The sequence below is a fragment of the Nematolebias whitei genome, chromosome 2 (assembly GCF_014905685.2).
Source record: "Nematolebias whitei isolate Nwh7 chromosome 2, NemWhi1, whole genome shotgun sequence".
Taxonomy (NCBI): domain Eukaryota; kingdom Metazoa; phylum Chordata; class Actinopteri; order Cyprinodontiformes; family Rivulidae; genus Nematolebias; species Nematolebias whitei.
Window position 1 is genome coordinate 12,122,086 of NC_056499.1, and position 15,742 is coordinate 12,137,827.

At 44.1% G+C, this 15,742-nt stretch overlaps 2 protein-coding genes across 4 annotated transcripts in view; one reads left to right on the forward strand and one right to left on the reverse strand.

Moving 5' to 3' along the window:
- The window catches only part of LOC119425535 (protein TANC1), a 58,799-nt gene extending 54,529 nt beyond the window's left edge, over window positions 1-4,270 (forward strand). Inside the window, exons 20-26 of the mRNA XM_037693065.1 lie at window positions 832-839; window positions 919-1,051; window positions 1,211-1,240; window positions 1,317-1,408; window positions 1,483-1,629; window positions 2,756-2,856; window positions 2,950-4,270. Of these exons, the coding sequence (XP_037548993.1) occupies window positions 832-839; window positions 919-1,051; window positions 1,211-1,240; window positions 1,317-1,408; window positions 1,483-1,629; window positions 2,756-2,856; window positions 2,950-4,234 (1,796 nt within the window). The 3' untranslated portion in view covers window positions 4,235-4,270. The remainder of the gene's footprint in view (window positions 1-831; window positions 840-918; window positions 1,052-1,210; window positions 1,241-1,316; window positions 1,409-1,482; window positions 1,630-2,755; window positions 2,857-2,949) is intronic.
- Window positions 4,271-7,361: 3,091 nt separating this feature from the next.
- wdsub1 (WD repeat, sterile alpha motif and U-box domain containing 1) overlaps window positions 7,362-15,742 on the reverse strand; it is a 14,881-nt gene continuing 6,500 nt past the window's right edge. The window contains exons 7-12 of one of the 3 annotated variants that reach the window (XM_037696702.1): window positions 14,733-14,839; window positions 14,618-14,635; window positions 14,314-14,343; window positions 11,700-11,879; window positions 7,994-8,128; window positions 7,362-7,747 (exon numbers count right to left, since the gene is read on the reverse strand). In XM_037696702.1, coding sequence (XP_037552630.1) covers window positions 7,596-7,747; window positions 7,994-8,128; window positions 11,700-11,879; window positions 14,314-14,343; window positions 14,618-14,635; window positions 14,733-14,839 — 622 coding nt within the window. In that variant the 3' untranslated portion in view covers window positions 7,362-7,595. Of the gene's footprint in view, window positions 7,748-7,993; window positions 8,129-11,699; window positions 11,958-14,313; window positions 14,344-14,617; window positions 14,636-14,732; window positions 14,840-15,742 lie in introns of all 3 variants that reach the window. The other 2 variants (XM_037696694.1, XM_037696710.1) reach the window with 2 other exon arrangements.

Here is a 15,742-nt window from a genome sequence, read left to right on the forward strand (position 1 = left end):
TATATATATATATATATATATATGTGTATATATATGTATATATATGTGTATATATATATATGTATATATATATATGTATATATATATGTATATATATACATTTATTATTTTTATATTTTTTACATTTTCAACTTTTATGCTCCTTTCAGCCATTTATGCTACTTTTTCACTGTTTTCAGATTTTTTCTGCTCATTTAATTAACTTAAAAAAAAAAACCAATTGAAGATATTTTTAATTTGTTCATCCTTTCTCTTCGTATTTCAACTTGCTCTGCTCATTACTGCTCTTTTCAGTTTCTACACATTTCAGCTGTTTATTTCTGCTTTTATTTTCCTGCTTGCAACAAATGTCAGCTGTGCAAATTCAACTCACATCAACAGCGATGAAACCTTTTCAGCTGTTTTCAGCTTCTTCAGCTGCTTTAATTTAAAATCATTCAGCAGTTCACGCTGCATTTTCACAGAACAACATTTCTCAAGTTATTATTATTCCAATTATAATTTCAGAGAAAATACAAATTTCTGCAGTTTAGAATAAAGTGTCCAGTGAACTTGTGAAATAATAATCATACTAAACCTTTTTATCTGCTCTGGAGTGAATCTGTTGATAATTATGTGATTGTTGTTTCACATAATTGTCATTTCAGGATATTTTTAGCCAAACGAGGGGAATGTTAATTAAATAATTTGCTCCTGGCTCAATCAAACATCCTGCAGAGTTAGAAACTTCAGAGCAAAGCTCTGATTCCCTCCTGATCACCAGGAGGACAATCAAACGCGTCTTTAATTCAAATGTTCTCTGAGCCGAAGATCGGCTTGTTGTTGATGCAGCTCCGGAGGTAATCAGCCGAACAAATGAGATCTCAAACAAACACGTCCTTCTTGTATCATAACCTTTGAATACCAATTTCTTGTTAGGTGCACAACCTGGTGGAGCACGGGGCGGTGCTGGAGAGAGCGGATAACAACGGAACCAGAGGTTCGGACCGGGCGGCAGGCTGCCAGAACCCGTCTCTGGTGGCTTCGCTTCTTAAGAAAGGATCCAAGACCGGTAGAACCATCCCGCTGTGTTGAGTCCCACTGTCGGGACTAATGCTGTCCAATCCTTTGTTTGGTTCTTGTTGTAACTGCAGAACAGCTTCTTGCTACATTTTCTCCGGCAGGTTTGTCTTTAATTCTCTTTCTTCTCTTCTGCTTCATCAACCGAAAGGCTACAGATCGGCGCCGCACGATCGATCAGGTACCAGATTAACTTTAGCTGCAGAACAGAAGCGACAGGTGAAGCAGGTGATATAAAGAGTCTGTCCCTCTGTCAGGTCATGCTACGTGGGCCATGGCCTCCTCCAAACCCGACATCCTCCTCATCCTGCTGCAGAAGCTCATGGAGGAGGGGAACCTGCTCTACAAGGTACCCACATCCACAGAGAGGTTTTACCCAGACCGGATCAGAACTGAGCCTGTCGTCCTCTGTGTGTCTCTCAGAAAGGACGTATGAAGGAGGCGGGCCAGCGGTACCAGTACGCTTTGAGGAAGCTCCCTCGCGAGGTCCAAGGAGAGGAGCTAAAGGGCCTCCGGGACCTGAGAGTGTCCCTCTACCTGAACCTGTCCCGGTGCCGCAGGAAAACCAGCGTAAGACTCGGAGCTACATCAGACACTCTCATGTTTTAGGCTGTTAGACGTCAGGCTGGCCAGGCGAGCTCCACGCTCCTGTCAGATCATTCATCTCCACAGACTTAAAAAGATCAGGTCAGCTCTGGGAAACTACTGCTCATTTTAGATCGGATCTGAGGTGTTCGCTGTCCCAACTCCAAAACACGCAACAGACTGAAACGATTTACAAATCTCATGAACAAACATGGAAATAAAAGTTGTTCCAAGTCCAGGTTTCATCCTCAGTGAAGCATCTTCACTTAAAAACAGTCTGTAAACATCCAGGACCTGAGGAGACCAGATGTTAGAGGTTCTGGAGGACCTGAGGAGACCAGATGTTATGATCTGTGGAAGTGTTCCTTAGCCCAGGACAGAACCAGAACTAGACCTGTTTTAATGCAGTGGCCCCTGAGAGCCTCGTCCTTTGAGCTCAGATTTCTAGAGATTTTTCTAATCTGTGGATCAGATTATTAACTAGAGATGACGGAGATTAAAGTCTTTCATTCAGGACCTTTATTCTGAAATTGTGTCTGAAAGACAGACGTCCTGACTGTAAAAATGTCTGTCTTTACTGCTGATGAATAATGGAGCAGATGATGTGAAGTGATGAGGTCACTCTCACTGTCCGACAGGAGCACCCGCTCCTTTCTCTGCATCTCCACACACAGTTATTTACAGCTGGCGTCCAAGTGGGTCGACTAAATCCACGTTTCACAGCAGCATGCAGGCGGTGAGGAACCAGCAGGGACCAGCAGGACCTCGACGACGCCACCATTTAACATTTAGCAGCAAATGTTCAGAAACTCGCATCCAAAACTTTCATTTTGACCTCGTTCTCAAGGACAACAACACGATGAGTTGTTGTCGCTACGTGTTCACCCGAGTGACGAGAAGGTCAAACCTTCAGCTTCCTGCTTCTTTCTGCTCATTAAAAACAAACCCAGCATCGGTTTCATTTCACGAGCCGCAGTCTGTAGAGCCTCGCAACGAAGCTGCAAACACTATTTTTAATTAAGAGGCCAGACGTAAAACTCTCCATCTGAACAGCGGGTTTTCCACCAGGCTTCATGCTGAACTGATTTCATGTTTCTGGTTTTGAACGCAGGATTTTGGCATCGCCGAGGAGTTCGCAACGAAAGCCCTGGAGCTGAAACCGAGGTCTTATGAAGCGTTCTACGCCAGGGCTCGAGCCAAGAGGAGCAGCAGGTAGAGCAGATGAAATTATTACTTGAAATCAGAGCGATTTATCTGCAGCACATTGAAGGATTTTTAGTTTGGTTTGTCGATTTTCGTCCCCAGGCAGTTTGCCGCGGCGCTGGCAGACCTCCACGAAGCAGCACGACTCTCCCCGTCCAACCGGGAGATCCGCCGCCTGCTGGTGCGAGTCGAGGAGGAGTGTAAACATCATCAGAAGATGTGCGGCAGCGGCTCCACGCAGGGTTACGACAGGGACCCCCACGCCCACCACCACCAACCTGCGGAGGAGGAAACAGACGTGTTTTCTCAGGGAAGTCTGGAGAGGCAGATCCCAGCTGAGCTGGTGGACGGAGAGGTGGAGGAGGGTGGGGAGGGGGGCCTGCCCCGAGGGAAGAGTCCAGATTTTTGGCCCCTGAATCCGTACGCTCCCAACAGGACCTTCCCTGGAGGAGTGAGCTTTGGTGTGGGAGACCAGTCCCCACTACCTCCAGAGGAATGTGTCCAGAACCAGCTGTTTGTGGACGAGCTGGTTCACGTCATGAACAGGCAGAACCAGAGCAGCCGGACTCACAGCTGTCATTCCCTCCAGTCTGGGAGCAGAGGGGGGGTCCGGCCCGTGTCTCTGTGTGGCCCCTCGAGCCCTCGGCCCAGCAGGCACATGTCTCTGAGACCGGCGCCTGCGGCGGGCATCGACATCGGTCCAGGATTGGCCAGTGAACACTCCCGACACAGCCCCACTGAGCACTACCACCCCCTGTCCCCCAGCAGCTCGTCCCCGCCCGGACTGCTGCCCATGTACCAGCCCAGAACCTCCAGCTTCTCCAGAGCCCCCGACAGACTCTGCACCCACACCACGCCCCTGGACAGCCTGGCTCTGGCTCTGGCCTCTGGGATCGAGCTCCGGCGGGACGGGGGCGGAGGAGGAACGGCAGGTTCGAGGGGCTCCAGCTCCAGTCAGGCCTCCAGCGGGAACCTGTCAGACGGGGGCAAGCAGCCACCAGACGCCCCCTGCCCCATCAAGAGCAGCGGCAGCTTCAAGGCTAAACCCGACCTGAAGCCTCGGCCCTTCATGGGCGTCATGGACAAAGCGGTGCGAGTCCAGGGCCAACAGACCTCGGGCCCGAGTCGACAGAGTCCAGGAGGAGCGGAGAGTTTCAGCATGTCGGTCATGGAGTTCCAGGGGCAGAGCGAGTTCAAGCGCGCCTCCTTCCAGGAGCAGCCGAGCAGGGAGTTCGGTTCCCATCAGCGAGAGATCCGAGGCTCGTCGTCCTCCCAGCTCCTCTTCCCCGAGGGCCGGCACAGACAGGCGAGCCTCACGAGGGACAACCCGGCTCTGCACGTGGCTCCCATTAAACCCAAGCGCTCGTTCATCGAGTCCAACGTGTGAAAGCAGCTCAGAGGTCGTCCTCAACTCGCTCTGACCCACGGGAGGCAGCACTGATCCGAGCTCCCCGAGCCCGTTTGTAGATTGACGCTGCTGCGCACAGACCCAGAGTTCAACTCAGGCTGCGATGCTTTGTGCGTACATGTACCCAGCTGCTCCGCCGTATTCACTAAACGTACCTGAGGTAGGATTTAATAAAATCTTAAGTTTCTTTCAGCCGCTCCCTTCTTCAGGGGTCGCCACAGCGAGCGAACTCTCATGAAAGAATTGGCAATCGTTTGACGCCAGACGCCCTTCCTGACGCAACCTGGAGGGCTCGAACCTGCAACCTCAGGATTACAAGACCACGACACTGACCACTGAGCTACCACAGCCCCGGATTAAAAAAAAAACATTACAACCCCACATTTGAAAAGCTGAAACGTTGCATGAAATGTAAATAAAAATATAATACAGTGATTTAAAATCTCATAAACCCAAATTTTATTCACGATTAATGAATTGGACCATTTTTAAAAGATGGAGAATTGTTCTCCTCTTTCCAAAAATAATTTAAATTTGGATTAGTCTGACTGTGAAGAAATGAATTTATGAGATTTGCAAATAGTTGTATTTTGGTTTTTTTAATTACATTTTACATAACAAGCCAACTTTGTCTGAACCGCCCTTGGATTCTGTCTGAACATTGAACTAACTGTAACAAAAACATAAACCAGAGGAAGCTTTGTGCACAAATATACAAAAACCTCACGCTTTTAGCCGCAGGTTACGACCATTTCTATCGTCGACTGTCTTTTAAAAAACATTTATATTTGTACGGTGGACACTATATTTGCAACGATCGGCTGTCGGCATAGCAGGTTTTAAAAAAACACTTCTGTACTTCAGATTGGTACATTAGATCAATCAAAGGTGTTGTAAATGACTTTAGTGTAAAACTTCTTGTAACTTAACATTATTGCTTCAAAATGCACAGTATGCTATTTATTTTTGCATAGCCGAGAACATATTCTGATGAAGTTTATGGATTTTATTGGACACAGAATGTAGGGTTTAAGAATTATTACATTTGCATTATGTTCATAGCGTCTTATACCCTTTACAGTTATGCTACGATAAACAGAATGTTACCACATTATACGTGTGGTTTAATAAAAATAATAACGAGAACCACATTTCTACAGCTACTTCTTTCACAGTTTAACTCCATGAAAACATGATTAAGCTCTGAAGTATGGAGGGATAAATGCTCTTTGCAGCTCAACACATAACTACTAGAACAGCTTTGATAAATCTGATTATTACAGACAAGCATAAACATGCAAACTCTAGGCTGAGGTAAAATAAAGTGATGGTCCAAACATTCAACGCTGAGAACGGCACCCCCTTCACAGAGATTTTCAGTCCCACAACAAATTAAAACGGGAATCAAACTTCCTCACTTGGTCCAGTCGAGACTCCGCTGGTGCCGTTTGGTCACATCTGTTAACAGCCTACAGATGTTCTCCACTGTATTTTTGTTTCGAATCATTTCTATTTGGAGCCAAAATTATTTGCTTGAACCACTTTTTATGTGTCTTTTCTTCTGAGCTCTTTAATGTCCACACCAAGAAGAAAAATGGACTGGTTTCATCTCCCAGCAACAGCAGAAGGCGAGGATTGTTCAAAGGAAGTGACGAACTTTGCCTCATTTTGTTCTAGAACCGCCCCCAAGGTTCTGGGCACAACTCCCTGGCAGAACCGTTGTCTCATGGGGAATGGGCCAAGTCTTGTGTGACTGGTCAGAGCTTTGTGGGTGTGTTTTACGTGGAAAAGTGGCTGAACTACACAGCTCTCATTCGGCTGCTGCGGAGCTGCTGGCTGAGGCTGTTAGAAGATAAAAGACGATCAAATTAACCTTTTTACAAATAGTCAAAGAACTCCTGAAAGGAGATAGTGTGGAGACACCGGTACTTCTCCATGACTGCGCTGTCCGGGAGGGAGCGCGCCTCGGCCGGACAGCGCAGGGGCACATTCCTGCACCGTCTGTCAGAAACGTTGGCCGTCTCTTCATGACAAATTCTCTAATTGGTGCTTCTCTTCAGTTAACAGAAATACTAGCTCTTCCTCCTTCATCATCAACTGGAAATAAAACAGCCGGCTAGCCAACAGTACCGTCACATTTTTGTCTCTCTTTGGGCGTAGTGTGTGCTGCAGTGGGAGGGGCTTAACAGGAGTTCAATTCAGTTTATTTATATAGCGCCAATTCACATCAAAGTTGCCTCAGGGCACTGTACAGAAACATTCACATATATAAAAAAGCCAAGTTCTCTATCTAAGGAGTTCTTCACCAGTTTCTTAGAGTATTAAATATCCACGCAGAAAACAACGTCTTACAACCACGTGAACGAGAAAAGACGTCTTTTGTCTGATGGAGTATAAAGCCGCCTTTAGCTTGTTCGTATTTTATGCTTGGAACAAAAACCCAGCGACCATCTATGGTATCGCACTTGAAGGCATCTCACTGACCTCACTGGAGCAACATATTTTATATAAAGTTTATGAAATGACCAAACATTCTAATGAACCATTAGAACACATGATTTTACTGCACTTCAGCATCGACTCTACAAGTTTCTGGCACTCGACTGGAAGAAGCAGTTTTCTAAAAGTAGAAATATTCTCCTATTTGTTGATGCAACGATTTAAGAAAGGTACGTAAAATGTCAGTCCAAAACCTCTCACAGCCACCGTTAACTCAAAATGCACAATAATATTCATTAAACCAATACGTTGTGTTATTAGGGGGGCAAGTAGGGGTAGTAGTTGTAGTAGTAGCAGTAGTAGTAGTAGCAGTAGTAGTAGTTGGTAGTAGTAGTAGGGGCCGAGATGGGGCAGAGGAAGAGCAGCCGACCTCAGACCAGAAGGTCGCGGTTCGACTCCCAGCCATTCCCACAAGTCGTCGTGTCTCTGAGCAAGACACCCAATCCCTAATTACTCCCTGGGCGCTCAAGAGCTGCCCACTGCTCCACCTGGGTGTACGCAGAGAAGTAATGTCATTGTATGGAACCATACACACAGCACTTACTTACACTGTCAGACGTAAAAAAATGTTATTTATGAGTTTTATTGTCAGTCTCCAGCTTTTGCAGACGTTTTTTTTTTCCAGCTCCAACGATAAACTACAAGAAGTAAAGTTCTAAGTGTCAAGAAGTGACTTGTGCATAAAGCAAGATAAAAAGATCAAAGTCTTTCCTGATGTTTGTGTATTTAACGCAGCATGACTGAAGAAGCCCACCACCAGAAGATACCTGAACCTGAAATGTCCCGGCACAGAGCGATCCTGTTCCTGTCTACTTTAGATGTTCAGCAGGCCGTCTGGACGCTACTGGCTGCTCTTCCAGCGACTGATCGCCATCTTCAGGGTGTGGTTGGGGGTGAGCAGAGTGGTCAGTAAGGGCAGGTTGGTCATGGGACTGGAACGGTTCTTGGTGTTGATCCAGCTCTCGATGGCCTCTCTTTCATAGGAGTACCCATCTATTGGGGCAAACAGAACAATGTCACAATTAGCAACAAGATGGCACATCATATACGTCCGTCGATAAACTATTACACAGAAATCTATGGCAATGGCTCTGTCAAGTAAAGGGTCACTCCGTCTAGTGATGATGCAGACGTGAGAAAGTTTACAGATGGACGGAGACTGTACCAGAATACATCCGCCTTCGACGGGCGTATAAAGAAACTGCATTATTTGAACTTGGTAAAGTTCAGGTGTTCTACCAGCAGCAATGACCGGCTCCCTCATCAGCTCTCTGGTGATGGGACACAGAAACTCGTCAGGAACCCCTGAACACACCGCAGCGCTCCTCAGCTCCTCCACCTTCCTCAGCAGTTTACCCCGCAGGCCGACCGACTCTGGAAAAAAGAAACAGGAGGAAGAATGTGCTCCAGTCACGAGGACTGGGAAGAACCGTGCCGGCATGTGTAACATTGTCACTATGATGGAGCCGTTTGTCCTTTCTGCGTTTAGCACTTTTCATCTTGAATGGCAAATGTGAGCGTGGGTGGAGGGTGAGAGCGGTCTGTCCAACTCCAACACCAAGCACACACTTTGGTCTGAAAACTGGAGAAAATAAAAAATGACTGGTTCTCATAAAATATAGAGTCAAACACAGCCGAACGCTATCAAGACTTTAGCACGACAAACCTGCTGGTTTTAACTGGAGTCAACGTTCTCACTGTAGTTTTTCTGTTTAAAGTTTAGTCAAAACATTCAGCTCGATAAAGTGCCATGAGGGTTCTGTAACTTTTACATTTTAGGAAAATTTGAGTTTTACAAATATCTTCCTTGTAGAATTATAATAACATTAACTAATTACATTGAGTTCTTCAATTCTTTAAAAAAAACTTGAGCATACTTGCTCAATCTTTGTCTCCTTTTGCTATTTTTAGCTATCATTTTGCTAATTTAAGTTAGTGTTGGCTACTTTTAGCCAGTGTTTTTGCATATTTTAGCTAGTGTTTTGTGTGCGTGTTTGTTATTTCACTCAGTTTCGGCCTTTTCAGCACAATTCAGCTGTCGCTGAGTGCTCACAATGTGTTTTTCAGAAAATCTAATGTACTTGGTTTTGGACCCAGCAGCTGTTCATCTGAAACAAGCAGCAGAAGACTGAAGCCGACTGACCCGTTAGCGTGTGCAGCAGCTGCTTCTGATCGGCTGTGATAAAAAAAAAACCAGATCTACTCACACAGTTTGCAAAGTATTTTTACACAATATACTACTACAAAGTGATGACTATAGTTGTGCTATGATGCTATTTTTATCTTTTGGCTCTAGCCTTTTGTTAAATTAACCTGGGTGTATGCAGAGACGTAATGTTGTCATTGTATGGAAACAGACACGCAGCACTTACACTGTCAGGTCACACTTCTGCTCTGTCTGTTTACAGATTTTGCTACGTAAGATTAACGTGCAGCTGAAAGAATAAATATTTATGGCTGTTTCATTACGTAATGCTAGTCTGAGCTGCAAAAGCCTTTGGCTTTAAGGGCTTCGGCTCGTCTGACTTTAATCTGCAGCACTTTAGGAGTTACGTAACTCAATCTTTAAAACAGATTTCCAATAAAGTCTAAAGTTAATTTACAACAACAACAACAAAGTTTCATGTATGTCCTTATTTTGTTTTAATTTGTTGTGCTGTGGGCTCATGTCATTTCAAGCCAATTCAAGATGGCCGCCACAGCTAACGGATCTTAGAAAACACAAAAGTAGCTACAACGCAGTCGATTTTAGATATTTAGCTAACATTCTGGTGTGGTAGCAGCTGAGAGTCATCTCCAACTTACAATCCAAGAGCTAATTGGTTGCACAAGATTTCTTCCTTACACTTTGCCATTAACTATTGGAGTCAACTGTCTGTTAGCAAAATATCTCATGAACCACTGGACAGATTGCAACAGTTTGCAGAATAATCCTTGGATGTGCATCAACAGCGGTTTAACTCTTGGGAGTCGGTCCAGTTTAAGATGGCCACTGCAGCTAATTAACCTTAGCTAACACAAAAATAGCTACAATTCAGTCAATTTTACAAATATTTAGCTAAAATTTGGCTTCGTAGTAGCTCTCGTTTTTATAGATTTTAGGCTCATATTCAGTGTGGTAGTAGCTGAGAGTCACTCACAACACGTACTCTGAGCTCTAACTGATCTACAGACTTACAAGGTTTGACGTCACGTTGTTGTTTCTCCTCTGAAGCTTGTTTTAAACCATTTTAAGTCACTGTTATTCATTATTAACGTTTATGTGGGTAAAATAATTATATTCTTCTTAGTTTTGATCATTGTGCTGCCAACCCCTTGACCAGGTCACCCTTGGACAAGAGATCTCGACCTCACTTGTTTTTTATAAAGGCGATGAAGATGAGTTTAGTTTGACGAGGACAGTCAGGCGCTCAGTTTTCCGACGCGATGCCACCAGGCTGAAGTGGGAGTGTTGTGTTGTCGATGTCAGTCTACAGCGTTCGTCACGTCGTTCTCGGCAAACGCTCGTTGTACTGCCGTGCCGTCATTCCCCTCCCACGGCCGCTGTCAATCACTGCTCGGTTTACTCGGCATCGGCGGCGTGACAGCTTGTGTTCACATTGATCTGTTTTTAGCAACGCGGCACGAATCCCGCCGTCTTACCACGGCGAAGCTCAGAAGAGTGCTGAGCAGCACCGCGTTTCATCTGCTGTGACGGCAGACGGGTCCGTCAAAGGTGGAGAGGGAGGGAAGCAGAAACGAAACACAAAATCCTGAAGAGACACTTGGTGGAGATCACTATCAGCTACTACCACACCAAACCAGCTTGATATCTCTAAAACTGACCGAGTCATAATCGTTTTTGTATTTGCTTTGGTGGCCATTTTGAATTGGGTTGACCCGAATAATGATGACTTCAGGAGAGTTTTGCTCCAACAGTTTATGAGATATTTGGAATAGTGTACAGTTTTAGGAGGACTGGAAGCTTTGTCCATGCAATCCCATGGGTTTTCTTTGGTAAATTACGTTGCCATGGTAACTTGAAATGCCAATAAAACAAAGACATACACGTCTTGTGACCGAGCCACTTGTTTCAATGTTGGTGCACTGTTCTGTTCGTTCTGCACTGAAGTTGTTGAAAGAATAACAAGATAAGATTAATAGAGAGATCCATTTAGACATGGACAGTATGTGCTGTCCCAAAGGTGCAGGACTTTAAGGACTTTAGGTTAACTGTCCATAAAAACAGAAGCTTTGGTAAAGAGGTCAAGAAGAGAGTCCAGGCAGGATGGAGTGGATGGAGAAAAGTTTCAAGAGTGATTTGTGACAAAAGGGTGTCAGCAAAGGTCAAAGGAAGAGTTTACAAGACAGTGAGACCAGCTATGTTGTCTGGTCTGGAGACAGAGACATGGACAAAGAGACAGAACTGGAAGTGAGAAATGAAGATGCTGAGGTTCTACTTAGGAGTGACAAGGATGGATAAGATTAGGAATGAGATCATCAGAGGTACAGCACTGGTGGAACAACTGGGAGATAAAGTTAAAGAGGCCAAACTGAGATGGTTTGGACATGTCCAGAGGAGGGACAGTGGTTTTATTTTGGTAGAAGGATGTTAGAAATGCAGCTGCCAGAAAAAAAGACAAAAAGTAAGGCCAAAGAGGAGATATCTGGATGCAGTTAGAGAGGACATGGAGGTAGATGGAGTGAGGAAAACCAGAAGTCAGAGCTAATTGTTCCCGACTGAACTGAAGTAGTTGATCCAGCAAACAAACGTGAGAAACGATAAACAGAAAAACAAATATTTCTGATGAATCTCAGAAGAAACCTCTCCTGTCAAACCCTTCAGGCTAGATTTATTCTCTTGTGTCCCTGAGACAAAAGGCGAGGATTAGGATTCTGACAGAAGGAGGTGGTGAAGGAGTGACACGGTGCTCGCTCAGCCATGTGTGAGATTCGTCTTCCTCACCTATGCCCAGCTCTGACGCCAGCGTCTCCTTGGTGAGACGGAGCAGCTCCGTCCCATCCATGTTGTTGGCCTTGAATCTGTCCACCAATCCCTGGAGTCCTTCCTCCACCAGCCACTCCGACACGTCCTCCTCCGACCAATCGGCGACCAGCAGCTTGGACCGGCGCGCCGAGGTTTTCCCTGAGAGGACGAGTTGAGACGAGAGGGTCAGCTGCTGAAAAATCACCAAATAATCTCTACACAGCAAATCCTGAAAACCTGCTAGGTATTAAATAACAAGAGGTTTAATTTACAGTAAAAACATACTCCAAAGGAAGTACCTGTACCTAAAGGAAGTACTTGATAAATTCACTCTTGATACTTAAAAGTACCAGGTAGTACCTTATAAAAGACATGCTAGCCTGTGACGTACCTGCAGCAGGTAACATCCTTTTATCCAGAATTTTACCAGCTAAGCAGATACATAACTTGTGTGTATCAGGTATGAACCAGGCACTTTCAGGGTACCAGGTATGTACCAGGTACGTAATGAGTACTTAGCTGGTATGCATTTGGTACTTACAGGATATATACCCTGCATGCACACACACAACTTATCCTCTGGGTATGTTCGGTTTGTACTTTGTAAGTACCTGATAGATACACTCAATGTACCTGATAGGCATCCTGTATGTGCCAGATACATACCCTGTAGGTACTCCACAAGTATCAGGTATGTACCCTATAAGAAAAACAAATGTACCCTGTAAAGACTCTAAATGTATCCAGTACATATTCTTTAAGTACCCAAAAAAGTTCAATCTGGTCCTCTGGACATTCAAAAAAACAAAAGCAAAACAAAGCAAAAAAAAATCTAGAAACGTTTCGTCTCTCATCCAAGAGACTTCCTCAGTCTGAGGTGATGTTTTCAGCTCAGTCTCTTAAATAGCACCTTCTCAGAGTGGATCAACCAGTTTGCTGCTGACAACCAAAACCAGCTGATCACATGCTCAAGAAGGACCATCAGCCTAACAATGGATCATTAGCACACTGATGGCTGTTTACTACTCACAGAGGGCTGAGTGATACTAGCAATCACAGCATTGTAAGAGGGGGACAGTTGAACCCGGAGGCCTCCACCCCTGTTTAATGATGGACGATTTCTTTTCACAAAGATGGCCTCCTTTACTCCTCTCTCAAACCATCGTTCCTCTCTGTCCAGGATGTGAACATCTTCATCCCTGAAAGAGTGACCGCTGGCCTGGAGATGAGTGTAGACCGCAGAGTCCTGGCCTCATGATGTTGATCTTCTGTGCTGGGCCATCCTTTTGGCCAGTGGCTGTTTAGTTTCCCCGGTGTAAGACTGATCACAGCCCTCCTGACACTGAACAGCATACACAAAGTGGTTCTACCTGGATTATTGAGCATGCATCAGGGTATTCTTTAAGTACCTTGTATATACGCAGTACGTACCCTGTAAGCACAAGGCTAATGACCTACTAAGAGACCAAAACATACCCTATAAGGAAACCATGTATCCAATAAATGTCAAGTACTCTATATGTAATTGGTACATACGCCGGTGAAGATTGGTCATCCAGGTCATGATCAATAAAAAAAGGTAAAACAAAAACTTCTATTCTGAAGCTGAAAGAATAGAATCGCTTCGGAAAAGAAGTCCAGTTGTTGTTTTTTTTATTTGTTTTTCTTTTTTTACCTTTTTTTATTGATCATTCAGTACATACCCTGTAAGTACCCAGTTTGTACCCTGTAAGTACCAGGTATGGACCTTATAAAAGAACAAAACATACCCTGCAAAGAAACTATGACTACAACACATACTCAGTAAGTACACGATGCGTAATAGGTAGATATCCACTTTGCGCACAGCCTGTACCTGGTATACACTGGGTACATATTTTGTACAGTAGATGGTACGTACAAAGTCCTTAGAGAGTATGTATCTAGTACGTTTAAGGTACATACCATGTTAGTACCATATTAGCACCTGAAACATATCTTCTGATTACCTAGTACGTACCCAAAAAATATTGGGTACTTAAAAAGTACAGTACATACTGAGTGCATTCAGTGATTACCCTAGATCAGTTCTCTTGGCAGGGCGCTCGTAGTATTTTATTTGTGTCGACCCGGGGGGGGTGTCAACTGATACCTCTTAGTGCCCCGTTGCTGCCGGGGAGGAGGGGGGTTGTAGAGAGGGTGCTGGTTTCTGTTGACGGGGCACCCTGCTAATGGTAGGGGAAACGCTGGCGTTATGTGCACCTACCCAGGTACATTAACATTTGTGTTGTTGTCTGTTATCAAAGTATCTCACAAACCACTGGGTGAATCTTAATGACATTCTCTGGAAGTATTTTTCAGACATTTATCTACAACTTGTTACCATTTGGAGTCAACCAGATCCAACGTGGCGCCACAGAAACACAGAAATGGCTTTAACTTTGTCAACTTTGCAGATACTGAGCTAATATTTGGTGTGGTAGTAGCTGAGAGTCGTCCTCAACACTGTGTGCTAACTTTAGCATGCATGGTAGTGGGCGATATGCATTCCTTTAAGACATTTTGTAAGAGATGCAAAGTCACATTCTCCAATAAATACATTTTTGTTTCTCACCTTCACTTGATGTTTGCGCAAAATCTTCAGCTACATAAGAAAAGAAAAACAAAAAACACAAGCAAAAATTAAACAGTAAAAAAAAACCACAAAAAACCCACGTGAGACACTTAAAGCTGAAGGAACAGAGAGAACGCGAACATGTAACAACTGAGTCGTTCACAGGAATCAACAAAAAACATCTAAAAAAGGAATGGTAACCATTTAACTGACATTTGTTACATCAGATTTAAACGTTCAGAGCAAACACATGAAGAATCAGTTAATGGATAAAAATATTTAAGATAAAAAATAAAAAACTAACCAGGCAGCGACTTTCCTCCTTTCCATTGAACCGTGAGGTCAAAGAGAGAAACATAAAATATATATATAATATATTTATCATTCTTCCTCGTTCTGGAGTGAGTTTTGTCCCTCACCGTGTCCACTGCAGCTGTCCTCCAGCCTCCAGATGTTTACAGATTTATCCATGGACCCCGTGGCGACCAGCAGTGAAGATGCAGAGAAGCAACACGCCGTGACGTACCTGCGGCGATAAGTACACTTGTGTACCTGATATGTACCCTTTCAGTACACTCACTGTACCAGGTATGTACCCTGTATGAAACCTAAATGTACCCTGTAAAGACACTGTACATATCAGTACATAGCCGATAAGTACCCAGTAAGAGCCCCAGTATGTACCTTAAGTAACAATAAACGCACCAACATGTATGCTGTAAGAACACTGTATGTAACCCACACATAACTGAAATGGAAAGTACAGAAAGTACCCATTAAGTAACCATTATGTACCTGATAAAGACTGGGCACTAAGATAATATATATCTGGCATTTAGGAGGTATGTACCAGGTATGCACTATCCTCTAACTACCCAATATGTACTGAGTAAATACTGAGTACATAAAATGAACATACCTTGTAAGCATCCGGTACATACCAGGTACTTTACAGAGTGCATTCCAGTTATGGACCCTGTAAGTAAATGGTTTTCACCAAGTACATAACTTGTACTTATGGTGTGCATACCATATACTTACAATGTAAGTAAAAGGTGTGTACGCATCAGTACTGCTGCTGCCATTTTTAATAAACTATAGTGATAGTACTGTAGCGATAATACTGCAGTGATAGTACTCTAGTCCTAGTACTGTTGGCGTAGTACTTCAGTGATAGTACTTCAGGAATAGTACTGCACTGATAGTACTGCATTGATAATACAATACTGATAGTACTGTTAGTGATAGTACTTCAGTGATAGTACTGTAAGTGATAGTGCTGCAGTGATAGTTCTGCAGTGATAGTACTGTAGTGAAAGTACTGTAATCATAGTACTGCAGTGATAGTACTGTAGTCATAGTACCACAGTAACAGTACTACAGTAATAGTATTGTAGTCATAGTACCACAGTAAGGGTACTGCAGTGAT